Raw genomic sequence first — 27,259 nt, 5'->3', positions numbered from 1 at the left:
AGTCTTTTCATCATTCTTCTGTTTGGTGTTTCTCTTTTCATGCATCTTGATAGTCTTCATTTTCTTTGCATGGCGCTGTTTGTGGTAGAGTTTAGCCTTCAGGCCAATCTTTTTTTTTTTTGGCCTTTTTTGAATATTCATGAGCCTTTTGACTTTCTTCTTTCTCTTTTTCTCATGGTAATCCAAGTGGTACCCAGAGCATTTAAGGTGTAAATTAATATATTCATTCTAGGGCATGACGACAGCTGCAGAGCTGCCATGGGCGGCCTCAGGTATGCAAAAAAAAAAAAAAAAAGTCCTAACTTTGGAGTGTCCCAGATGCATGAGCACCTGTGTGATCTTACATTTCTTCATGGAGAAAGTAAATTCTAAATATCCTTTTGCTACTGTGAAACCCAGAAACTAAATGGACTCCAAGTTAAAACTGAGTTTATATTTATTCATTTTTATTGTTGCTGTGGATGTAGGGTCTCACTACACAGCTCAGACTTGCAGTGATCTTCCTGTCTCAGCCTCCCCAGTGCTGGGATTACAAGCATGCACCACCATGCCCAGTTTCTGGGCCAGCAAGGCATGTGGTACCATGTGGTATCAGGAACTTAATTTGGGACCCTGCACTTGCAACACGCAGGTGTTTAGCTCACCGAGCTATCTCCCCAGACCTAAAACTGATTTTATTTGTATCAAAACCTTTTCTTTCCTTCCTCCTACAATATTCACTATTAGGTACGAAGCTTCCATAACATGGTCATGACATGATATGAGCTAAATTTTGGAACCCAGGTCAAGTGGGTCAGGAAACTCACCGTACTTTCATTTTTATTTTTTTTTAAATTTTAATTTTATTTATTTATTTATTAATTTATTTACTTATATGTGTGTGTGGCCAGCTCAGCCCACCAGGGGGCGGGGCTGGCTGGCATGTGGTGCTGGGGATTGAACCGTGGTCCCTGTGATTTACTAAGCTTGTTCTAAGTAGGTGCTTTAGACCACTGAGCCATCTCACCAGCCCCACTTTCATTTTTAAGTAACTGGTCTTAAACATTTAACACTTAAATTAATTAACATTTAATTTCCTTATTTTATTTACTTATTTAGGCTTTGTGAGACTGGGTCTTTTTTTTGGCTCCAAATGCCTTCAGGGCAGGTTTGGCTGGCTTCAGTAGTGGGGATTGAACCACAGCAACCTGAGCTTGATTGCTTTGTTGAAGCAGCCACTTAAAGAACTGAGCTAAGGGGCAGGCCCCCAGAGACTGGGTCTTGTTATGTAGTTCAAGTTGGTTTCGAACTCTTGGCAATTCTCCTGCCTTAGCCTCCTAAGTGCTGGGATTACAGAGATGTACTATCATGCCTGGCTATAATTCTTACTTTTAAAGCATTCAACAATATGTGGTTCTAATTCATTATTGAAGTTAAATTACATATATAGTTCTTTCTCTCTTTCCTTTCTTCCTTCTTTCGTTCCTTTTTTTTTTTTTTTTTCCTGGCATTGGAGATTAATCCAGGGCTTTCACACTGAATTGCATCCCCATCCTTTTTAAAAATTTAAGACAAAGTCTCATTAAGTTACTAAGTTACCTAGCCTGAAAGTTTGAACTTTCAATCCTCTTGCCTCAGCTTCCCAAGAGTACTGGGGTTGCCTGTGTGTGCCACGATGCATGGTTTAAATTTCATACTTTAAAACCTGGACATAATCTTGGTGAATTGGTGAGTGTTCTGCTGCCATCCTTGGGGTTGCAATTAGTTCATGCTGAAGGCTGGGTGTGGCAGGGACAAAGGCCTGGCGAGTCCTGCATCACTGACAGCAATACACACACAGAGGCCAGAAACAACGCTTGCGTGGTGAGCTCCGCACAAAGTAGCTTCATGTAGCACTGAACAAAACCCTCCTGGTGGTGTCAGCAGATGATTTTCATAGTTATGAAGCCTTCAATCAAAATCATGTTCAAAATAAAGGACTACAGATACCCTGGTGGCCATGGACAGAAATACGACCAGCGAAGGTGTGTGTGTGCATCTGTGTCTGTGTGACAGAAGGCAAGACACATACGAGGGGTGGTGGTGACAGAGACTTGACTTTCTTATTTTTTTTCAGCACTTAGTAGGCCAAATAAATTAAATCTACCACAGGCTCTGGGTCCCTGTAGATCTTGGGATCCTGCAGCATCACAGACTTTGGGCCTCACCCTGGACTTTCCCTACTCCTTTCTACTTCCTCCATTCCATGCTTTACAAAGGAACTATCAAAATCACCACAGCCAGTGGTATAAGCACTTGTGTAACAAGCACAAGGTCCTGAGTTCACTCCTTGCTCAAAAAAAGGACAGATGTGTGCAAAATCACTGTAACACTGGTTGGACCCTTTAATTCCTTTCCACTTTGGGCTTCCTGCTTCAAAATAAAATTACCAGACAACTGCTAGGACAAGGGATCTCCCTGGGGTTCTCAGACATCGCTGCCTGCTGCACTCTGGCCAGGCCAGCACTCGCAGAACACCCAGCACTGGAGGATGTCAGATAAACAGTCTCGGATTAAATTGGCTAAGGCAAGATTATCCAAAATGGCAGAGGCCTCCTTTAGAGTAAGAGCTGGTCCCTTTTTGCCTTTCTCACAATAACCTCACCAACCTTCCCACTAAAATGAACCAAGGGGACCGGTCGTAAAACGGGTCATGCCCATCACTGAAGAGATCTGATCCCTCCTCCGTCCCTGCGTCAGAGCCGGTGTCATCCACGAATGCCTCATCATCAAAATCCTCCATCTCATCTTGCTGCTCGTCAGCCAGCTCAGTGATGTCGGAGTCAGCCGTGGAAAAAGTGGGGGAGGGTGTGCGGTCGGCAAGGCGCTCATTCACACAGCCGTGGAAAATGGGGGAGCTAGACACCAGGGAAGACGCCGAGTAACACAGCCAGGGAGAGAGGAAGAGTTGGTTAAACAGGAAGCCAAAGGTGCCACCAGCACAGAATTCACTGAGGAATCAACACAGTAAAAGCAAATAGAAAAGCAAAAGGATAAAATAAGCATAAATCATCTGGATCAGGTGAAAGGGAACAAGGGCGGGCTGAAACAGTTCTACCAGGACGGATCCTTAGATTAAGAAAAGCTAAGGAAATCCACAAACGGACTATTCCAGGTGTGCACTGTGCTATAAAACTTTTATATTTTTCAGTTCACACAAAAGATCAGCCAGCATCCAGGCCTCAAAGGAGCCACTCAACATGAAGGCAAAAAGATAAGGCTTTCAGCGTTCATCCAAATCCTCATATCACCTTGGAACAGAAAACCAAACGGAGGCAATGGCCCAGCGCAGCGGCATGTGCTTTGCTTGGGTCACACTGACCAACTCAACTCCTTAAAAAAATCTCTCCTATCAGAGTGGAGTGGAAAAGAGTTCACTTCTACAACATACTATTACTTTAGCAGCTGCTTTTTATCTAGTTCTTTTAAGAACCACTGTAAGATTTTTGTAAATGTGAAACAATTCCAAATCTGGAAGCAGTAAGCTCAAAACTAAAATTTCCCTGGCTTTAAATTCCTTTTTCTTTATTATTTACTTATTTATTTTCCTGGCTTTAAATTCCTAAACTTCTAAGAACTTAAGTCAATATCAACTCACAGACCCAGTGTTTGGCTTCATAAAATGCTGAACATAATGCATGCACAGAAAGGCTCCAGAGGGTGCCGAAGCACGCACTTTGCAATTCACCCTTGGCAAAAACTTAAAATGGAATGAACTGCTTTTCAAACGGTGAGAACAAATCAGATTATGGCAAGATTGCAATTTGGTAAAAGACACAGTATTACTTTTAAACTGTGCAGAATATAGACATAAGTTTTTTTCTTCTCAGTCTATTTAATCAACTACAAAACATTTCATGAATACATTCAGAGTCAAGCAAGACTGTCAAGGGGATAGGGAAATAGCTCAGTAGAATAAGCACTTGCCTCTCAAGCGCAAGCACCTGAGTTCAATCCCTGGTTCTGAAAAAAAAAACAAAAACAAAACAAACATCCTAATACTGTCTCTTAAAAAAAAAAAAAAAAAAGAAAGAAAGAAAGACTGTCAAATACTTTGGCTGAAAGTCTGAGAGTCAAAACAACACGCATACTGGAACCGCTGAAGAGGAGCACACCCAGTGACACAGGAACTGCAAGCGGATGTGATGACTCTTTTCCCTTTAACGTTCTACACTATCTGAAGTTTTAAACAATTAAAATAAAAGCACTCATTTCCTAAAGGAGACAACAACAACTCATCACATACCTTCCCACAAGCTTGAACCAATGGAAGCGGTCATAGAATGGATCACTGCCGGTCATGGTGGCTTCACTTTCGTCTTGGGCATTGGAGGCCATCTCCCCTGCCCTATCATACATCTCTCGCATCAAATCCAGCCTCTGCCTATTTAGCAAACAGGAAGCATACAGGATTAATGCACGAGGTGGCATTAAAATTTTTCTTTGGAAGCATCTTCTATGCAAGACATTAACTTTTTTTTCATTGATTGATTTAGCTTTTTTTACACAGGGCCTTGCTATGTAGCTCAGACTGACCTTGAACTCACTATGCAGTCCAAGGTGTCCTTAAGCCCATAGTGATCCTTCTCTCTCAACCTTCCAAGGGTTGGGATCACAGGTGTGCACAATCACGTAGGAAAGACTTTATTTTTAGAAGAAGCTACTCCCACTATTTCATGTTATTAAAAATACATGAAGGCCAGGCCAGGGAGATAGCTTGGCAGTCTAAGCACGTGCCTGGCAAGTGGAAGGATACAGGTTTGATCCCTGGTATCACATGCTGTACCGGCCCACGCTGTGCCGGCCAGTGGTGGTGGCAGCAGTGGTAGTGGCAGCGGCACACGTCTATAATCCAGGCACTGGGGAGGCTGAGACAGGAGGATCACTATGAGTCTGAGCTGCATAGAGACCCTGTACCAAATAAATAAGTAAATCTTTTTTTTTTTTTTTTTTTTTGTGGAACCAAGGATTGAACTCAGACCCTTGTGCTTGCCAGGGAAGCACTTATTCCACTGAGCCAGCTCCCCGGCCTCAATAAGTAAATCTTTAAAAAAAAAATCAATAAAATAAATGAAGGCCAAAACACTATGTTAGGTGTCTGAGTCTAGAGAGAAGCCACCAAAAGTCAAGAATGGCCACCTAGCCTCTAACAAGGCAACCAGCCCAGGGGAGACGGAACTCGATGCTCTGTGACACCTCAAATACACTCAGACAATGGGAGTTACCTCACCAGCCTGAACGTAAAGGGAACTTGGTCATACTCGCCCTGTTTCCTACTGGTCATCATGAGGTCCAGGACAGAAAAGATAACTAGAATTAAATGTCATGGAAGTGGAACATCCAGCACTTAGAAGAAGCTACAGAGAGCAAGCTTAAATAACTACGAATACCAGAGGTGCTGGAAGAGTGGGGCTCATTCACTTAGAAGAGAAGGGATGATGGCAGCACTCGGGCTGGCAACAGCCCTCAGCTCAGAAAAGAAAGTAACTGTATCCCTAGGTGGGGAGAGCATGAGGAGCCACGCGAGCAATCTGCTATCACTTCCTAAGTAAAGCAGCACAGAGGAATGTCTTCATACTTAAGTTTCTCCAAAGACCAATAATGTGTGGCTCCATTCTTCAGATCCTGGACTTCCACAGCCACCACTGTGCGAGGGAAAGGCCTATCCACGTGAGTCTTCTCCAGCTCAGTGGGAAGCAGCTCAGGCGGCAACGGGGAGTACAGCGTGTCAGTGAGCAGAACGAACTGAAACTGCACCTGAGGGGAAGCATGCCACGGACAGCCGTGAAGAGCCACGCTGCCACGGCAGGGGAGCTGCCACGGCAGGGGAGCTGCCACGGCAGGGGAGCTGCCACGGCAGGGGAGCTGCCACGGCAGGGGAGCTGCCACGGGAGGGGAGCTTTGCAGACAAGGCAGGAGCCTGTGCCCAACAGGGAAGAGGTGACACATGTAGTGAACGCTCAACAAAGTCTGTGACCAACTGGGGGAGAAGGTCATCACTATATTGAACATGAAATAATCCAAATTACAAATAATCCTACTTTCAAACTAAGCTATCTGAAGATGTTGTTTCTTTAGCCTTACAAGGTAATTCTGCACAAACTAAAACCTCATTAAATATATTTTGGTTGAGTGGGTGAGGATTTCTGTGGGACTTCACAAGAGTTTGAAAGGTGGGCCAGAGAACGCATTTCCAGTCCTTCACCAATGAGAGAGGACGGAACACATAAGGTTTTCCATTGCAAACTGAGAGGCCAACACTGCTCTTGGAAGGGTTTCTTAAGGGCCGGACAGAGCAGGGCTCAGGAGCAGGGCTGGGCGCCCTGGGCAAGGCGACGTCCAGGCCAGGGTGCAGGTGAGCCCATCCAGGCTCCGTGCTGCCTCCAGGTGGCCAGCGCTCTGCCACCTACTGTACCTTCTTTTTCAGCTCCACGCTGATGGCATTGGCCTCCTTCAGGTACACGGCGTTGCCCCAGAGCAGGTCCCGTAACGAAGTGAACTGGTGAGACTTCCATTTGCGGAAGGCCCACTGCGCCAAGTCAAATTCATGTTGTGTCCAAGGAACTGAAAGGACAAACGAAGCATAGCCAACATGATCACACAAGTGTAAGGAAACTGCGTCTCTCCCTCGCCTGGCTCACCCATCATGTTATTTGCCAGTTCTCCCTACTATTTACTTAAAATAGTAGGTCAAGAAATAGATTTGCTTTTCTTTGTGTGTGTATGTTACTAGGGAATGAACTGAGGACACCTGAATGGAGCTATACTCCTCATTTTTTTCTTTTTCATTTTGAGACAAGGTCTCATGTTTTTTCTAATATAGGAATGAAAGGTCATACTGTATTTACATATTTAAAAATGAAGAATTTAGTATATTAAGAGTTCCTTCAAAGTTAACTTAGAGCTTGAGACTGCTGAGGGGCGAGGCAGTAAACGAAGGAGGATGAATGCTCCTATTGCAAGATGATAAAGCAGTGAAGCCCTCACTTGGCTAGAACTGGGGAAAACTTTAGATGCGCCAGCGTGGGGGCAGTGTAATCTGAAGTTGGCCAGCTATGGCTTCAACACAGCCTGATGCATTTCAAAGCTGTCAACAGAGAATCTCTGGTATCAACTACAAATTGAACACACTATCTTAACAATGATTGTGCTCCTTGTTTATGACAGTAGACATAAGCTTCCTGAGATTTCTACGGAGACTGAGTGAAACCCTGCCCCAACCCCTAAACACACATGGGTTCTCAGCATTGAGCATCTTTTACCTCATCTTTAAAAGGGCTCCTTGAAAGGTCAATAACACAGTAAATGTGAGGAACCCAGCTTTGGTAACATGCAAAGGATGAATTTGATAATACAGATGCAAAAGATGTAAGAGCAAGTTTTGGTCTCTGGATTTCACCTTCTTCCTCCTCCTCTTCCTCTTCAGTTGTTTCTGCAGCCAGGGATCGGGTCTCCACCTGCTTCTGCAAGGCCTGCAATTTACTCTCATAGTCCTGAGTGGAAAGAAAGGAGATAACATGTAGGAGAGGGAGGAAGGAAATCGGAAGCACAGGACAAAGGAAAGCAATGAGGGAGTAGAGAAAGCGAAGGACAAAGACAGGAAAAGAGGGGGAGGCAGGAAATAGTAAAACCATACAGAGAAACACCCAGGAGAGAGAAGACAAGGCACTAAAGATAATCTGCACTGCAGAAAGCAAAAATTGTTTCCTGGCAGTTGCTCTGTATCCCTCAAGGACCAAGGGGTTCTTTATTTGGAGTTATGGCAGGACAAAGGAATGCTTGCAGAGAAACATGCACATGTCTCTTAAACATTAAGACAGCCTATGTGGTATCTTATACATGAAGTAATTCCAGAGAAGACATATTGGAAAAGATTAGATTCACCAGTACTGCCCAAATCCCAATGATTTGTTTGGAGGAGAAAGGAATTAGGACTGTAGACTCTGAAGCGTCCTGTTGGTCAACTATGACGGTCTTATAGTGGATGGTGAGCTTGGCCTGCGGGTAACCCACACCTCCACAATGCTACTGGAATGAAAGAACTGACATTATATTGTTATTCCAGAAGAATTTACAAGTATGCTATCATATTATAAAATGTATGACTATATCACAAGTCAGATCTACTCCTCCTTTTTCTAACTATTCCAGGCACCGAACCCCTCCTATTACTGGGGATTGAACAGTTGGGGCTTTAGCACTAAGCTATACCCCTAGATCTCTTTACTTTTTTAAATTTTGAGGCAGAGTCTTGCTAGGTTGTTACGTTTCCCAGGATGAGCTTGCACTTGTGGCCCTTCTGTTTCAGAGATGGCTGGGATTACAGGTGTGTACCACTATTCCTGGCTTCGTGCATTTTCAGTAAGAGCAATATCACCTTGAAGGGGTAAAAAATGATTCTTGGGTGATGAAAAGACTCTTGTTTTTTTTTAATGTAAAAAGCACAAAACAGATACACAACCCTTAAACAGGTATGTTTACTACTGAGCTGCATCCTCGGCCCTTCTGGAGCCATTTTAAAAGGATACAGGCTCCCACTGGCCAAAAGTCAGAAAAACAACAGAAAAAGAATACAGCAAGAACACAAAAGAAACAGAGAACAGAAAGAATCATGAATCTGTGGTGATACTGAAAGGACAAAAATGGAAAGCTCTTCTGTAAAACGAAACACCCCGAAAACCCTCATAGTACAACTTCAGATGTAAGTAAATCAGGCAAGGATCATAAATAATAAGAGAGTAAAAAAGTGAAAAATGAATAGGAAACAGGATTTCACACAAACCAAAGTCTACCTCCAGAGAGTTATAATTAGTAAGGGACATAATACAGTCACAATGAAGAGGGCTGGAATATATCACATTAATCAAATGTATTACCAGTAATAGGAAAAGTTGGTATTTTATGTCTACATATATGATGGGAAGTACACGTTACCTTACGGCCTTTTTACCAAACACGTTTAACCTAAACCGAATCTTTTGGTTTGAAGAAAATGAGGTTGTGGCCTATACTCTTCAAAAGTACCAATCTAATGAAAGATCTAAAAGCCACAGCCAACTGCAATTTATAAATATTGGATCTTGGATCAAAATGTAGATACACATATGCATACTTCTACCTACGCATTTGTATTTCTGAAATAAGCAAGTGTGAACATAGACTATATACACTATCTGATACTAAGTTTACTAGATGGGATAAGGATAGTAAGAGAACACCTTTGCTGCGTGCGGTGGCACACACTTGAAGTCCCAGCTCCTGAGGAGGCTGAGGCAGGAAAATGGCAAGTCTGAGGCTAGTCTGGGCAACTTAGTGGGACTGTGACTCAAAACAGAAGATAAAAGGCAATGAAGGGGCTGGAGAGATAGCTCAGTGGTCCAAGTTCCTACCTGGCAAGCGCAAGGACCCGGGTTTGATCCCCGGCACCGCATGCCGTGCCACTGTGCAGGACACCTAAGTTGGGCGTGGTGGCACACACCTGTAATCCCAGTGCTGGGGAGGCTGAATGGCTACTTATCGACTACTTTTAATTTATTCACAAAAAAAAGCAATGAGAAGTTCAGTGTATTATTTTTTCAGCTTTTCTACATGTTTAAAATTTCAAAATAGTTGGGAAGGAGACAGTATTCCCCCCTCCAAATTTTTACATTATATCCTTTTGGCAGAGAGAAAGACTGCTAGTTTACATGAAAATCACCAGGTAGAAAAAAAACTGCCAATTTTTTACCTTGAGGCTTCCTCAAGAACAAGTTTATAATCTGGTCAAACTACCAATTACAGTAAGACCCAGAGATCCTGTTAGTTGAGGTATGAGGTAACAGCCCTTAAAGGTTCTAGTTGTGCTTCAGGGGCAGTAAAACTGATAGCAAGTGATTTTCCATGACCCTTGAACTACATTTTGATCAGCAGTCAGGAGCACAAATACCATCGCTTGACTTGACTCCTTTCCCCAGTCAGGCTGCTTACAAGCCTGGCTGTTTTGTTACCAGGAAAACTAAATAAGGGTTAGATATTTCCAAGAGGGATAGAGATTCTGCCCATTAAAAACAAGAACATTGTGTTTAAAACAAGAACATTTATGGAAAGCACACTAAAACAATAATATAGTTTTGTTTATATTTATAAATAAAAAGTTGGGGCTGGGGAGATTGCGCAGTGCAGTAAGTGTTTGCCTGGCAAGAAGGTCCTGAGTACCACCACCACCAAAAAAAAAAAAAGGCTGTTTACATTTTTTAAAAATCCTAAGTAGGGGGCTGGAGAGAGATAGCTCTGTTGAATAAGTGCTTGCCTGGCAAGTGCAAGGGCCTGAGGTCAATCCCTGAAGCCTATAGCTGGACATGGTGGCACATGCCTGTAATCCCAGCACTACGGAGGCTGAGGCAGGAGGACTGCTGAAAGCTTGAGGCCAGCCAGGGTTACATAGTGAGTTCAGAGCTATCCTGAACTATGCATCAAGACCTTGCCTCAAAAAGCCCCAAATTATTTATGTCTGCTCTACTAGTGACTGAACTAGAGTTTTTATCCTGAACTATATCCCTACACAAGGTCTTGCTAAGGTGCCCAGTTGGGCTTTTTTACTTGCAATCTACCTGCCTCAGCCTCCCAGAGCACCGGGATTTAGGGCCCATTTTTGTTTATAAGCTTATTCTATGTCACACGCTATTAATATTTATCATGGATTATCCTAACTTTATCTGTAAGAGTACTGTTAGTCTTTCATTAAAGATAAAGAAAAAGGCTTAAGGAAGTGGGAGTAACTTTCTCGCACAGCACAACGCTAAGGAATGGGGCTGGGGGCAATGGCCTCTAGACTCAGGAAATCCGGGGCACACGTTTTCAGCCATCCACCCATTCACCCATCAGCCCATCCATTCGGCAATACTTTTTGTGCTCTCTCTCTATGGCCCATGCTAGGAACACAGAGGTCAATAAGACAAAGATCTCATCGCTGAGGGGGAGAGAAATGATAAACAGTGAACAAGATATTCACTACAACTTTAGTAAAGAGAAGCACTCTGAAGATGTGGGGCGTGGTGGTGCACACTTGTGACCTCAGCACTTGGAGGCTGAGGCAGGAGGACTGTTGAGACTTCAAGGCCATCTTGGGCTACAAAGTAAGCTCAAAGCCAGCCTGAATTGTATAGTGCGATGCTGTGTCAAAAAGACAGAAAAAAAAAAAAAAAAAAAAGGATACAGAAAGGTAGACACTAGGGGCTAACAGAAGAAAAGAACAGGAGGAGACTTAGATACTATGGTCAAGAAGAGTTGAAGCAAGTACACTGCAGTCCTTTGGATGGAGCGTGAGCTAAGCAAAGTAACACTAATAGTCACTGCAAAGACCCTGAAATGCAAAGGAGTCAAGTGTGTTTAAGGGAAGCAAAAATCCTGTGTCAGTGGAGTGGCAGAGCAAGGACAAGGCTCAGGAGATGCTGCTGACGGTGGGTAGGGCCTGGATGACAGAAGGCCTGCAGCCAGGACAAGGACTGGATTTTATCCTAAGGAAGCCAGCAGGTGGTCTCACATATGCCTTATAAACCCCTCTCTCTACTAGTGCTTCGGTGTAACTCCAGTGGTGGAGAGGGACCAGTTGTCAGGTTGCAGTGCCCAGGGGAGCCAGGGTGGCCTGGTGTTAATAATAACAGTGATGAAAAGAGAGTGGTAATGGGATATTTTCTACAGGCAGAGGAAAAGGCTCCTGCTAAAAATCTGATCCTGGGATGTGAGGGAAAAGGAGAAGAGCATGACTGGGGGTTTTGGCGAGGGGGCTGCCACAGGTTAGCTTAAATGTGAGGTGCCTGCAGCCTTCTGGATGTCAAGTCTAGTTAAGTGGCTGCATTGGGAGCTCAGGTTAGAGGCCCAGGCTGGAGTGGGGACGTGTGAGTCAGTAGGGCAGCAGGTGGGCCGCAGGTTGATTCCCTGGGGGGAATTGGGTTCCCCCACTTAGTAGCTGTGAGCCTAGGGAAGTATGTAAAATGGAAATACCAACACCTGCCTCACAGAAGAGGGGTCCTGTGGTGGGCCAGTGACAGCAAATAGAGCCTGCCAAAAATATATGTACATCAGGAAAAGAAAAATTTGTATCAATATTTTAGTACTAAACTTTTTGAGACATAATGAGATTAATGCAAGTTACCTTTGGCCTCTACAATTCAAGAGGTGCTCAAAGTGTTGACCATTAGCTTCCAGACATTTATTAGTGTGGTGAATGGAAGTGTATATACAATTTTTTGGCAAGCTCTGTACATGCTTGGTCCACATGAGTTACTGTCATCATCACTGTAAAAATGAAGGCAGACATAGGAACGCAGGGGATCACCTGGTGCAACGGGTGGGGATCTAGAAAGAGCCAAAGCAGTGGCCTCAGAGACCACAAAGGAGCAGCTGGTGAGGGGGGAAGAAACAAGCTGAGAGAAGAATGTGCCCCAGAAGTAGCAAGCGGGCCACAGTGTGAAGTACAGGGGTGAGACTGAGATTGATTTAGGAAGAGGAAGGAGAAAAGAACCCCTGGGTTTGTCACCAGGAAGATCGGGGTTTCACCTGGGAACTGAGAATAAGACTGACTATACAAGTTCAGGCAAGAATGGGGACAGGAAAAACAACAGGCCAAGAGGTGGGCAATAGGAAACAGCATGGAAAGCCCTCTCTGGGAGCATTTCTAGGAGAAAGAACAGAGAATCCATGTGGTGACTCACAGGAGACTTGCGGCAGCTGTGAAAGTGGTGAAAAAAGACATACTTGTGTGGTGGCAGAGACAATCCAGGGGAGAAGCCAGTGCGGAAGAGAAGGGGTAAAGACACAGCAAATCCCTAAGGAAGTACAGCCTGCAAGGAGCCAGTGCAGGGCCAAGGGTGACAGCTTGCCCACTAACAAGAGGGGTGCAGGGGCCACATTACACATGAATGCATGTGGGAGTGAGAGCACCGAGACAGTTTTCTGCATTTTGTCATGTGCACACGCACATACATGCATCTGTGTGTGTGCACGCATGCACGCATGACCCTGTGCATGTGCCCAGAACTGGGGATTGAAGTCACTGAGCTATATCCCCAGATGTTTTTAAATTTTTTATTCTGAGACAGTGTCTTACTAAATTGTCAAACTGCTCAGCCTGAGCTCAAACTTGTGATCCTGTGGCCTCAGCTTCTCAGGCTGCTGAGACTACAGGAGCGTGCCACCACACATGGTTCTGATTTTGCTTTTCCTCAGCGAAACAAATGGTTATCAGCTAGGAGGCACCTGCTGCGACCTTTCGGAGTTCTTTGTATCTTTCCCTCCTGGCATCTGTCACCAAGTATTAAGTAACTACTAGTGTGATTCTCTCTCCAGCGGCTGTTTCTTCACAAGGCCAGGAAATATATATCTGACACACATCTGTCTTCCAGATCAGACACACACTTCTCAAAGGGGACCATCCTCTAGATTAGGGATTGGCAAGTCATGCCTGTGGGCCAGCCCTGCAGCTGCTCTTGGGAACAGTTATACTAGCAAGCAGCAGTCCCAGTCCACCTGCAGACTACCCATGAATGCTTGCCTGCTATGCTACCAGAGCAGAAGTGAGGCGATGAGAAACCATGTGGCTTACCAAGCCCTGAAGATTACTATCCAGCCTCTGACAGAAAATGCTTGCCCACCTCAGTTCTAGATCAATGATTCCCAAAGGTCACTGCTGAGCCATCAGTACTATCTGGAAGCTTGGAGATGCAAATGTCACAGCTCACTGCAGACCTTGTGCTTGTGAACTAGAACCTACGGGTGGGCCCAGCAGCCTGAGCTCTCCCAAGACCCCAGAGTGCTGGTGCTCCTCACAATCTGAAAGCTGCTCTACAGATGCATGTGACAAGAGAACAAAACAGACAGGGTACTACCTTGGCTGAGTTTCCATTCTCATCATTACTAACATGGTGAAAGCTGATCTGGGATGCACCGGGACAGACAGAATGGTGTATGGCTCAGACCTGGGAGAGTTAAGCATAGCTGGGAAGGGACTGCAGGGAGGAGGAAGTGCATGAGCCCTGAGGGGGAACCGGCACACTCAAGGTACAAAGGTAAGAGCATCTGCTGGGCAAGTCAGAAAGTCAGAGGTGGGCAAGCAGCCAAACAGGTAGAGCCTGTAAGCAAAGGCAGGGACGCCTACTTGTAAGCGCAGTGGGAAGCCTCTGAGGACACTGACAGGGTGTGAGCTGTTTTGAAAAGAAATTCTGGTTGCTAGGTGGACAGTGGGTTGCAGGGATCAAGAACAGAAGTCAAGAGACAAGTTAGGCTACTTTAGCTCTCTGGGGGGACAAGGGTATCTCTGAGGGGTGATATTTAAGGTAAAAATCAATGTTACCACTCTGCGTTTTCTTGTTAGGCTCTTTTTCACATTAGCAGCCTGCTTGATTATAATGAACAAGCAATAGGGAGGGAGAAGGGAGCTGTCCACACCCAAGGACACAGCAGTCTTGCAGTAGCTGCGCACACCAGCCACACTGTGGCAACAGTCTCCGCTCTGGCCCTCTCAAGTCCCACACACCTTTTCTTAGCCTCAAACAGCTTCTACCTTTGCCCACTGCTCAGTCCCCTCTCGGTCTTGCTTGGAAAGCACCGTTTCTCCTTTGGCTCATGCAGGAACTTCCCCCAGCTGGCTCCTGTCTCTCTGAATTTGCCTTCCCATGCAGGGCCCAACCTCTAGGCTCCGACCACCATGGACTTTCTAAACATAAATCTAATAAATCGAGCTCTCTGTTTAACCTGGTGATTTTACCATGCATAAGATTTTTCAAAAATGAAAAAATAAAAACAAAATAGACCTCCTTGAAGGCCACAATCTAGTGCCTGTCCTTTCCAGCTTCCCCACCTACAGTGCACCTCTAATGTTCTGACCATGCGGCGTTATCTGCAGTTCCCTGTCCTCACCTGCAGCCTGCCACCCCACCCCGGCTCTTCTCCCTATGGCACTGTCTCAGTTGTATTTTAGGACTCTGCTCTTGGTTCAAAGCCCCCCCTCACCTCCAAAAGCTTCTGCCACTCTCCCCTCCTGATGTGACTTTCACCCTGTACACACAACGATCACTCAGTATATCCCAGTGTGTCAGCAGCTACCTGTCTCCCTGGCAGTGACAAGGTCTTGGGAACTTTCCTACCAGTTTCTCCCAAAGAAATACACACCTGAAGGGAAAACTGCTGAGGCCTGAAGAAGACTAATACCAGTTTCTGTGTGACACTTCTCTAAAGCTCAAAGTCTCATTTTCAACACTCGATGTTGTGTTCTACTCTGCAATGCATAACTGTGTCATTTTTCAATATAAAAAATGTCAAGCTCATAATTTCAACAAAAGTAATTACTACAGTTTGTGTTTAACAGTCTCTCAAAAGCCTTATGTAGTCAAAGGTGGCTGATTAGTGTGTGCGATGTTGGGATTAAGGGTGTCTGCTGACTAAATCAATCTATTAATTGGCTTGGTACTGCCCTATGCTCGTAGCCTAGAGTAAAAAAGGGATGAAAAAAAGTGCTAAGGTCCCTTGCTTATTCCGCTACCTGTGTCTACATGAACTGTGTGCCGCACCACCCTGCCGCAGAGCCAGCTGACTATAGATTAAAGCCTCTACAAACTGCCAACTAAATAATCCTTTCTTCCTGTAACTTTGGGTGTCAGGTACTTTGTCTCAACAATGAATAACTAACTCTGACACTAATGTAATGTTCTACTCCAGAAGATGCGGTTTGGTCTTGTTTCTTCTCTAGCACACCAGGAAAAATCTGCTGGATGAAAACTGAGGTTTAAGGGAAGAAAACCTGTAGTTACTCAGAGCTTTGGAAAATCTAGTTTCTATGCACATAAAGGGACTATATCTACTTCATTTATAAGAACTTTGAATCATGACTAATGAAAAAATGAAAGCACTGTTTACACAAGTGAACTCGGATCAGAAAGTGACTTTTCTTAAAGACAGGGTCTCACTATGCAGTTCAAGCTGGCCTTGAACTCACTTTGTAGGCTGGTCTTGAATTCCTGTCAATCCTCCTGCCTCAATCTCCTGAGCGCTGGGACTGCAGGTGTGTGCCACCACGCCCAGCTCAGGACGTGACAGTCTTATTCATCTTATATGGAAAAAGACTTTTAAGAGAAATAGAGCATAATGTAAGGTTTAAAGATCCAGTATAAGAGAATTTTGTTAAACAGAAAAGGACAGCAAATAGAAAAGCTTGAAAAGAATCAAGTCCATGTAGAAATTTAAAAAACGATTTAGTATGCAACAATCTTCAGATTAAAAAGCAATAGACAAAAGTCAAGGCCATTTTTAATTAGCATTACCTTCTTTCACTTTTCCCTCCTCCCAACAGAGAGAAATCACACTTTTAACAGATGATTTCAACTTTTATTGAATGAGGACTTTATTTTTTAACATTACAAACTAACGCACTCTTTCTGAAAAGGCAGATCATACACTCAAAGACAATCTTCAAGCATTGTTTTAAGAAACTGAGGGGGAAATCCATAGTTCAGTGACAAGGTTCATGACTTTGTTTGGTACTGGGAATTGAACTCGCAGGCACTATGCCGCTGAGCTGCATCCCGACCCCACAACTTCATTTTACAGTACTAACGGGAGGAATTCCATTATATTCCAAACCTAAAGTAGTCCAAACTATATCTAGAACAGACCTCGAAATCTGGGAAAGATGACATAAACGGGACAGTTATGAATATTGCTCATAACAGTTTTGGCTCCAACAACATAGAACAAATAGTTGCTTTGTATTGCGCCTACAAAGGCTTGTTCATTAAGGTACAGCAGGACACAGGCAGTGTCCCCTCCTTCCGGTCTTTTACGCAAATCATTAAGGCAAGTCTGCAAAGGACCAGTAAGGCACCAGTACAAGAGCTGACTGGGGGTGTCTACACAGCTTCCTGTAGCCTGACAGCATTTAGCATGGACACAGTGGCAACAAACACAGGGTTGTCTTTTTGCTTTTTAAGCATCACCCTGCACCTGAAGCATGAAAGGTCACTTCCATATAATAAACAATCCCCAGTCATTGTATTCCAAGTAAACAATTAATTGTGCTAGAAAGAATTAGAAGCAAAGGTAAAGGAAATGCCCTTTGGTTTAGACTTTCTGCAGAATATCTACCTCACTGTTTTGCAAAACTACCAATTAATTAAGACTCTTCTACATTCATGTTAATGTCAGATTATAAAATTTCACTCGTGTAAGCACTGTTTTCTTTCATTTCATTGAAACAGCTAGCAATACCTCAACAATGAAATAATGCTTTAATGGTGACCACTTCACTTTGGGTTTTAAAGTAAGCTTATGGAGAGAGACCAGATAAAAAAGCTAGCCTGTATTAGTACGCCACAAAAGTTATTTTTGCTGTTTTCATTTGTTTTGGTGGTTCTGGTGGTAGAACCCAGGGCCTTCCAACTAAGCTACAGCCCCACTCTTGTAACATTTTTTTTTAAATCTGAGACACGACCTTGCTACGTCACTCAGTTTTCCAGGTTGGGTTCAAACTTGTAATCTTCCTGTCTCAGCCTCCCAGAGTGCTGGGGTTATGGATATGTGTCACCATGTCAGCTTGCATTAGTTACTTATTTAGAGTCAATGAAGACATTCTGTTCATCAAAGTTACTCTTTAAGATGAGCATTTGCTCTGAAATGTGTGAAGGGACATCTATGGGAGCTGCCAAAACCTCGGCTTACTTCTTCCTGATCCCTTACAGAATGAAGGGCTCTTTTAGATGTCCAAGCAATTCAGCAAAGCAAGGGCACAGAAAGCTCAGTTCTTTAGAGTGTTGCTCTGGGTATAGTCCTTACCACAAGTCACATTTGTGCATGCAAATGTTAAGGACCTCTTTACTCCAGTGTTACCTGGTCACCAAGGGAGAGTCAGGCCTCCCCACTGTGGAGCGGGAAAATAGCTGTGCCTTGCTGGTGTCATCTCGAGTTAGGGAGATGAGGGCCCATTTCTACTACAGAGTTAAAAGCTAAGTGATTATGAATTTAATATTAGAAAATGAATTTCTCAACAAGAAAGGACTATCATAATTATGCCTAAAGAAGAATAAAGAAGGACAACTGGGTGTACCAAAGATACACTGACATGACTGAGCTGAAGTAGCCTGTAAGGACTACACTCAAACTAGATACACAGGGCACTGTCATCCCGATGGGGTCAGCACACCGCAAGTACCCCATTCACCCGTGTCCCATCTGCACAGAGACCTCTGCTGAGACTAGAACTCTTCTGGCCAGGCAAGCAAAAATATCCCCCAAAGGTTCTCTTTCTAAAGGGAAAAGAAAATTAGAATTGGAAGCAACTTTCTGTGCCTTAAGAAAGTATGTTCTCGGAAGCAAAGAAAAAAATATTATGATTAAAAATAATGTGTTCTAATAAAGCAGAGTGCCCACACACAAAGAAAAAATAAACCATATAATCACAATCTTGAAGGCTTTCTTGAATGATAATTGCTACGTTGGCTGCCATTTCTCACGCCATTTGGGAGACATGTGTCTGATGGGTGATTCGTGGGACACAGAGACCTTCAGCACTGCACAGTCTGGCGATCTCTGGCTCTTCACATTGCCTCTCAGAAAAACATACGCCCAGTTCAAGAGATGAAGAAGGAAACTAGTCTTTTCTTCTCATTAAAATCAATCTTTCTTTAGTGGATTCTCCAGTGAGGCAAACTGAGACCACGACACAGTCAAATGAGGTATTGATAGGATACACGCTCATCAGGACTTCTTTCCTTGCTTGAGTGTCTGTGAGCATCACTACTGTCGACCAAAAGATGATTATAGATACCCCTTTCCTTACGCTAGATCTAACCAGTGATAACAATCAATGACTATTTCATCACCCACTAGCAAAAAGAAGAAAGGAGCCGTGTCTGGTAGGCTTCTCCCCATGTCCTTGCTTCCTTTTCCCACCAAATCATCTCCTTACAAACATCTAGGTACTGCTCAAAGCACTCAAGTGTTTTGTTGGTATTTCTGGCAACATGAGTTTGGTGAACTGTGTATGAAATGACACATTAAACCTCAAACTGTAAATCACAGACAGAAACCCAGATATGGTGCCAATTTAAAGATTTCAGTATTGTGACAAATTTAATATGTATTCTGACACATTAAAAAAATACACTGAATCAGTTCTATGTAAAATATAGGATAAGGTGTGGAGGTTCTGTGGGAGATGCAAAGCTGTGTACTACAAAATATATCTGAAGACACTGAGTTTAGAATTCTGACAATTCCAATTAGATTTAAAAAGAGACTCACGGATTACAAATCCAAAGCTATGTCCACAGACACATGTTGGTTTTTTTTTTTTTAACTAATTTCTAATATTTATGGGGAATAACAGACATTGAATACTACATATCAAATTCCCCTTTTGAATGTCTGCATAAATTAAGAGGCAGATATTTCTGGATATCAGATCAATTTATAGGCAGGCTAAAAGCAGAACAAACTTACACCCAATAGCACAAGTCAGTGTAAGTACACATATTAATTACCTAGGCACCAAGGCAGGTAAAAAGTCTCAGAAGACGTCTCAGTCTAAATATTTTATCCAGAATTCCAGAAACTGCCCATTGATGGGATAAAAGAAAAGGTGTTGAACTATTTACCAGTGTTGTACATTTTAACAATGTAAAACCAATTAATATTTGTAGGAGCACAACATTAAAATCACAATGTAAATACTAGGAACTCAAAGGCCAAGGGTAGAACCAACTCAGACCATGACTAACATTAACAGTGCCTGTGTCCTCCACTACGATTTCAAGTTTGTCCAGTAGTTTATTCACACTGTGGTTTCTCGACCAGCTTTGAGGTTGGGTGCTGAGAACTGTCTCCGCATTCTCGGAGGTGTCACAAACTGGCTACAGTGGCTGGGCTTGTCAGTCTGCTTCTGACAGGGCCCAGCTGCACTGCCCTCGGCCTGACCTCCAGTGTGGTAACTACAGTAAGCCTGCCGGTGCTGGTGCATGTGGCGCTTGGCCTGGAAAGTCTGCAGGTCAGCAGTGGGCTGGCCAGGGTGGGAGGGTAAGGATTCCGAGGAGATGGATGTCTGGCAGCGCGTGCTTTTCGGCTGGCCATTATTGAGAGAATTGCTTCTCCAGCGTAGCTGAGGTGGTTGCTGTTGATTATTAACATGCTGCTTGCTAACTTGGATGTGCTCTTGACTTCGCGTTCCCTGAGAGCCCCATGGTGACTGGGGATCCTTAGAAGCTGCTCTTCCCCCTTTCTCTTGGTTCTCCTCTTTACTTCCTTTCCTTCCTTCTTCATCCTTGGGAATCCTAAGCTCAATGACCTCATCTTCTGTGATGATGATGTGTGTCCCCGGACTCCAAGAGTTTCTGTGCTTAGGGTTGCTCTTGAAGGGGAAGCGGGGCTTCCGGTTCTCAGGAGGGATGAACCTATGAGGCGTGTTCTGCCGGCGAAGCTGCTTCGTTATCTCCTGCTGTTGCAGGTTCTTGAATCGGATTTGCTCTTGTCTCATCCAACGCAGTCGTCCCCGTCTGAAAGCTGGATCCCCATTCATCAGCTGGGAAACTCGTTCTTCTTTGCCAAGGTCTCTGCTGTCTCCTTTGCTGCTGTCATTCTCAGGGCTGCCACTCACACCAGCACCAATGGGCTCCTTTGCTTTGTGGTTTCCTTGGCTTTTCTGTTCCTGAGACCCAATCAGCGGCAAGACTTTCTCCATTTTGAGCATTTTATTCCTTAAGACTTTAATCTCCTCATCTTTCATATTATTTTGTTTTTTGACTTCTTGCAAAATATCTTCCAGCTTGTCTATGTGAACCTTGAGGTCATCTACATCTGTTATACCTTTACCACCTGTCATCATGTCTTCAATCTTCTCGTCCCCGACACCAACAGTGTCCCACACGTCCCTGGCCACTGCCCTCCATGAGTCCCGCTCATTGGGATCTTTCTTCCCGTACATGGCACACAGCTCTTTCATCTTCACGATGGCCAAGGCTTCGATCTCCTGCCGACTATGCCGGAAATCGTTGAGTGCAACCTCATAGCAGATCTCTTTCACGGCCTGAATCTTAAGGTCTGAGATGGTGACCCACTTGGAATCTTTACTCAGGCGCCTTCTCTGGGGGATCTGATACATTTTAATTGGTTCTCGCTTCTTCCCACTGCTGGGGAGGCCACATTTTTTAACAATTGTCTGTAGCTTGCTAGGAGGCAGCTTTTCTCTCAGAGAAGTGATCAGTTTCCAGCTCTCTTCACAGGACCTCTTGTCAGAATCGTCCCCGCTATCAGAATCCGCGTCCTTTGGAAAAACAAAATCAAAAAATGGCCCCAAAATAACCAAAATTAAAATGTAAAAAAAAGAAAATCAAATTGAAGAAAAAGCAAGCAAAAGAAATAAAAGTAAAAAAAAAAAGTCTTAACCAAATTTAAAAACCAAACTAAAAATAACAAAACTAAAAAAACCAACCGAATCAAAAAACAAAAATGAAAACCCCTAAATGATGTGGCAGTCCACTAAGACATATGCATACGCAGACTGCTATCACGGCTACTATAAAGACCTGCTGATTTGCAGTCCTGATCCCAATTTTCGCTTGCTGGCTCAAGTGATGAATCTGTAGCTGAATTTGTCAGCAGGGCTGACACAGAGAATGAATCTCCCGTGCTCAGCCCACAAGGCCACGTGAGGCCACATCGCCACTGTCTCAGGAAACCCAGCCAAACTCTTCCCAGCACATGCTACCCCTCCACGCGGCCACTGCCCCCATTTGCCTTGGTTATTGCTGTTGCTTCTTCCAGAATCTCCTTCCCTCATGAGTGAGCACAGATGCCATACAGAACGTGATGAGCAGGCGGATTAACAAAGGTTAGTAAGGCTGTAGGATGCCAAGTTTGTTTAGCTTTACCGAAAAGAGCAGCCCTAGGAAAAAGTTACATGAGAAAGCAGAAAAAGAAGCAAACAGGGATGGTGTTAAAAGTGTGAAGAATCCCTATTAGCAGATCACACAAGGTGCTTATTACCAAATTCTTTTTTCTGGCAAGCAAAGAAAGGACCTTGAAACTAAACTTTCTATGAGAACATACAGGATTTGCTATTTTCTTCTGTCATGTTAAATTAATCTACTTCAATTGTATATTACAGTTTGCTACCTAGAAAATAAGGAAGGATAAAAAAAGAATCCTTGTAGTGGATCTATTTTGTTTTTGTTTTTTACACACTTAACCCAATAATATCTCACCTCCAAATTTTTGAGAAATAAATTACCAGAAAAAAATTAAGGTAGGCAAATACACTTCCATTTAAACATAAATTTCCCCAGGTAACAGCATATTTTAATAAATATAATTTAAGAGATGTTTTCTGTATAGAAAACCCAAGGCATTTCTGGTCATTTGAGGGGCATACTTAAAAGGAACAACTCTTCCAATTAAGACAAAGATTACATTGTGCACCTGTAAAATGGATCCACTTAAAAATGTTTCTCTGTTGTTTCTCCAGCTGTGTACCATTACCTCTTTTCCAAAAAACTTTACTTAGGACTAAAACAGCAGTCTGAATTCCACAACAACATAGTTTTAGGGGCTAGTTAGTTAATAACCAACTGCTCTTAACACACTCAAATCTTCATAATTTCAATCTATATGAAAGCAATGTTGGACTTAGAATTATATACAACAAGGCTGGGCATGTGGTACATGGCTATAATCCCAGCACTCAGGAGGCTGAGGCAGGAGGATCACAGTGAATTAAGGCCAAAACAGTGAGTTCAAAGGTAGCTTGACTCAAAATTAATATATGTATCAGCATTAGGAAGACTTCCATTCAGGAAATAAAAGTTGTAGAAAAGAAAATGCTACATCTGCAAGCAGGCATAGGGGCAGGGGTTTCGATCCCTGGGCCTGCCCTGCCAGTCCCACCCCCGGGGCATGCTGAGATGGCAATGGAGACTGGGCATGGTGGGATGTGCCTGTAATTCCAGCTCTTGGGAGGCTGTAAACAGGCAGATCACTCTGAGTCCGATCTAGTAGTGAGAACACCCTGTAGACCCTTCCCTAAACAAAAAAGAAAAAAAAGAAAGAAAAAGAGAAAGAAAATGCTAGATAATTTAAAATAATCTAGTAAATATGATTAATAGTCTTCTTGGTTGTGGCAGCCAAAAATAGGTCTAGCAAAGATTTTTTTAAAAAAGGCGGGGAGGGTTGCAACTGAAAAATAGAATCTTGTTTTCTAGAGCAAAAATCTAGGGACAGAAAAACTTTAATAAGATGACAATAATTTGGCTTCTGAATGTGAAGGACTGTTTTTTGTTTTTTTGTGGTGGGCTCAGGATGCCTTCAGGGCAGGTCTGGTTTACTTTGGGGATCTGGGGATTGAACCACAGCATCCTAAGCCTGACTGCTTTGTTTAAGCAGGCACTTAAGCAACTGAGCTAAGGAGCAGGCCCCCTGAATGTGAAGATACTACTACTGATTTGTATTATTTCTATTGGCCTATAAATAAATAAATAAATAAATACTAAACCCACTGAATAATCCTCACCTATTTGATAACAAAAGCAGATAGGTAGCTATATTTATAGATTCTAGATTTTTTTTTTCACTTTTAGTTTCAGGAAGCAGAACAGGGCTGAGGTGTGACTCAGTGACAGAGGGCTTGCCAAGCAGGCACAAGGCCCTGGGTTCCATTCCCAGCACTGCAAAAGGAGACCTGTAGAATGGCTAATGTAGGTGGACATGATGTTAACAGAGGTTAGAAAAAGAGTAGGTGAGCAGGCTTGTTTCAGCAAACATGTATTAACTGAGTTTTATAGAATGTACACTCTCTTTGATTCTTCCCATATAACTGACAGCTATCATTTTTTCCCTGATGATTTTTCTTTTATGATTGCTTAAGGATGAAATGAATATTGTCTAATTTAGGAAATGACAACTATTCTAATCACTGCTTTAATATCAGGTGTAAGAGATAAAAATTACATCTTTAAACTCTAAAATAAAAATATGAGTCCACATAATTCCAGAAGAATTCAAGTTGAATCAGACAGCCATAGTTTTGTTTTTAAAACACTGTCAGACTGGCTCTGTGGAGTATCACATTGTGGCCACGATACGAAAAACTTTATGCGAAGTTTATGTACAAAATATAAAGTCCTATCTCATGTCTAAAAAACCCAAAAGATTTTAACGTATTTAGATTCACTGATTATCAGGTTCAAACACCCATTTGGGTTTGACTGTTTTACAAATTATTAAATAATCCTTCGGTATACCAAGTGCAAAGTAAGTCTCCTAAAGAGACTCTATATGACTATAAAAATGGAAGGAGAAACCCAAATGTGTGAAAATTCAAGCACAAAATGGTGAGGATGCATTTGGGGAACTACCACAGAAGCCTATAAGCCCAAAGTCCATTTTTAATGTTGCCATTATACAAAAAATAATTATATGATAAATACTAAATATTTACTGAATAATTCTTCTGGGTTTTTTTGGGTTTTGGCTTTTTTTTTTTTTTAATGTATTTGGTACAGAGGATCATCACGAGTCCAATCCTCCTTTTTCTGTTTTCAGCCTCCCCAGTGCTGGGATTACAGGCATGTACCACCATGCCGGGTCTCGGTGGCCAGCTCAGCCTGCCCGAGGGCAGAGCTGGTACTGCATGGGGTGCCAGGGAAGGAACATAATTCCTTTGTATCCTGTCAGTCTTTACTCACAGGATATGTACTGGTTGAATATTGAGTCATAAAACTACTTTTGCTCAGTACTATTACTGATAGGTATGTTTTAAGCAAAAGTGTTTTCCAGTTTCTCTTGGGATCAACAGATTTAGGTGAAATAGACAGCTAGACTTTGAGGGAGGAAAGAAACCTTAATGCTATGCAGAAATGTTCCTGAAACCCTACTCCGCTTTCAGATGCACAGAGCAAATGACAACCAGAACCTGATCATCTGGAGACTGAATGTTCCCCACAAAGTAAGCACGTCTTAGAGACAGTTGCTTTCTCTTTATTTAATGTTCACTAATTCTGGGTCATGGACAGTCCCAGGCATCGTTATTCTTTCACGCCTACTTACTCCAAGTCATGGACCAGTAGCACTGGCCTCACCAGAGAGCTGTTAGGAACACACAACTGCGGGTCCCACCCCACACCTCCTCACTCAACATCGACTTTCCACAAGATTCCAAGGTGGCTGAGAAGCACTGCTTGAAGGAACAGAACATGAAAGCAAGTCAGAAGACCCAAGATGAAGCCTCAGATCTGATTTAGCAGGTGTTTAAGAGTGGGCAAGACAGCATTATTTTAGCCTTTAGTTTCCTTGACTATAAACTAGGGATAATAACATAGAATCTTACGTACACACCTACCAAGGAGGACTGTTTTAAGGGTCAAGTAAAATGAAGGGTGTTAAGCTCTTCGTAAATTATTAAGCACTATATAAATATAAGACACTACTGTTAATCATAGAGCTTAATTATACCATATGTCCTCATTTGATCTCACAAACTATCAGAGGCATGTTGTTAGATTATACTACAGCTGTAACACAAAAGGCTCCTTCATGTGTCACAAACCTTTTAAGCCCTAATCATATAGTAGATAAATCTATTTCATTAAAGCTAATGCCAAGTGGGTCCCACAAAGAGGCTCTACCTGCAACACTGACATTATCTGTCCCAAACTCTTCATCTTTACATTCCATACCTTTGGAGGCTTTACTATAATTTCCAAGATACCAAACAAACTGGTTTAACCCACTGCCCGCCTGAGAGCCGAGCTGCCCTGGAAAAGGCTACTCTTGCTCTAGTTCTTGGCTTTTTTGGCCCATTATGTCCTAAGAGTTTCTTCTCCAAAGCAAGCAGGGTTGTTTAATTTACATGCCATAATTTATGTTCAAGAAAAAAGCTTCCGGGGATGGGGAGATGGCTCAGTGGAATAAGTGCTTCCTTGGCAAGCGCATGGGCCTGAGTTCAATCCCCAGCTCGGGGGGAGCTTTCTCTCTAATGCCCCTTTAGCTTCAAAGGAGCCTGTGAAGCTTCAAATATGAAGAACTTCCTGAACTATTTCCATGGTGTATCAAATGAATGCCCAAGAGCTTCTTACACCAAGGCACTGTTAATCAAAACTGGTTGCTTTTAAAAGTGAAAATCGAACTAACAGATCAATGTACTTATTCATGAGATTCCATTTCTATCAACCCTGGAAAGTCAATTAGCATAAAATGCTAAAGCCATTAGCATTATAGCTGGGACCCTCAACTGACTTTGCACCCCAAATCCTTTTTCAATGTGGAGGACGGCAATTCCTCCATCCTGTCTGAGGTGGGTGTGTGGCCCCTGCTCCCACTGTTACCACACATGCTACTGAGAACTTTATTGAGAATTCAGACTCCATGCAGGGGGACAGAAAAGGATTAACACATGCAACTGTGCAGCAACATTTTAGACACAATTTAACTAAAAAAAAAAAAAAAAATCTGCCAGCACAAGAACAATCCCCAAGTCAGCCCAAGAGCAGAGAATTAGTACTATCAGGTGATCAGAAACAAAACCAAGGCAAACTCCATCGAATTCAACAATCAAAGTAATTATCATTAAAAAGGACCACCACTGATGCAGATTCAAAAACCACTACACCAAGAGGCAAAGGCACCAGAAAAACTACTTCCTCAAAAAATCACTCACTCATGATAAAAATAAAGATTTAACTTTCAGATCTAAGAGGCTCTATATAGTTTTTCAGACTACAGCTACCAGGAGATTCAGTCCTCCACTAAGGAAAGGAAAGAGTGGCACATGGCACCAGTGAGCCTGATAAACTCAACTGAGAACCGGGCCGGGCGGGAGCAGCTGCCCTCCCTAGTGTTAGCAGACTCAGGAGAGGCTCCTACCAGTCTCTGCTGCTCCAACAGAAGATCTGCTTCCTCCTTTTCCTTTTTGTAAAGGATCTCCATCTCCTGTAGTCTGGAAGGAAAAACAGAAACAAAACAAAACAGAACTGTGAAACTGCCACAGTGTCATAAATGCTGTTTAAGCCAGTCACCTGGGGAGTGACTACGTCCCCCACTACCTTTTCTCCATCTCCTGTTTCATATCGATGCCTTGTTTCTCTAGGAGCTCTCTCTGGGCAAATGTCCAGTCCACAGGCTCAGAGGGGGTCTCAGCAGAAGGAGTCTTCTCCCGCTCAGCCCGCGCTTGCTCCGGGTGGTTAAAACGAAAAACATGGTTTTTACCCATGATGATACGATTTCCTAGCAT

General features: G+C 43.2%; 1 protein-coding gene across 8 annotated transcripts in view; it reads right to left on the bottom strand.

Moving 5' to 3' along the window:
• Window positions 1-27,259, bottom strand: part of Kif1b (kinesin family member 1B) — a 164,942-nt gene that overhangs the window by 49,281 nt on the left and 88,402 nt on the right. For 5 of the 8 annotated variants that reach the window (XM_012516574.2, XM_023699403.1, XM_023699404.1 and 2 more), the window contains 7 exons: window positions 27,072-27,252; window positions 26,893-26,965; window positions 7,418-7,511; window positions 6,434-6,582; window positions 5,597-5,775; window positions 4,265-4,402; window positions 2,628-2,876 (listed from right to left, as the gene is read on the bottom strand). In XM_012516574.2, the coding sequence (XP_012372028.1) occupies window positions 2,628-2,876; window positions 4,265-4,402; window positions 5,597-5,775; window positions 6,434-6,582; window positions 7,418-7,511; window positions 26,893-26,965; window positions 27,072-27,252 (1,063 nt within the window). Of the gene's footprint in view, window positions 1-2,627; window positions 2,877-4,264; window positions 4,403-5,596; window positions 5,776-6,433; window positions 6,583-7,417; window positions 7,512-18,030; window positions 21,302-26,892; window positions 26,966-27,071; window positions 27,253-27,259 lie in introns of those variants that run through there. The other 3 variants (XM_023699405.1, XM_023699406.1, XM_004639648.2) reach the window with 2 other exon arrangements.

Source organism: Octodon degus, unplaced genomic scaffold, assembly GCF_000260255.1.
Source record: "Octodon degus isolate 3935 unplaced genomic scaffold, OctDeg1.0 scaffold00113, whole genome shotgun sequence".
Taxonomy (NCBI): domain Eukaryota; kingdom Metazoa; phylum Chordata; class Mammalia; order Rodentia; family Octodontidae; genus Octodon; species Octodon degus.
The sequence above is the reverse complement of the archived record's forward strand: the minus strand, read 5'-3'. Positions and strand labels throughout refer to the sequence as shown.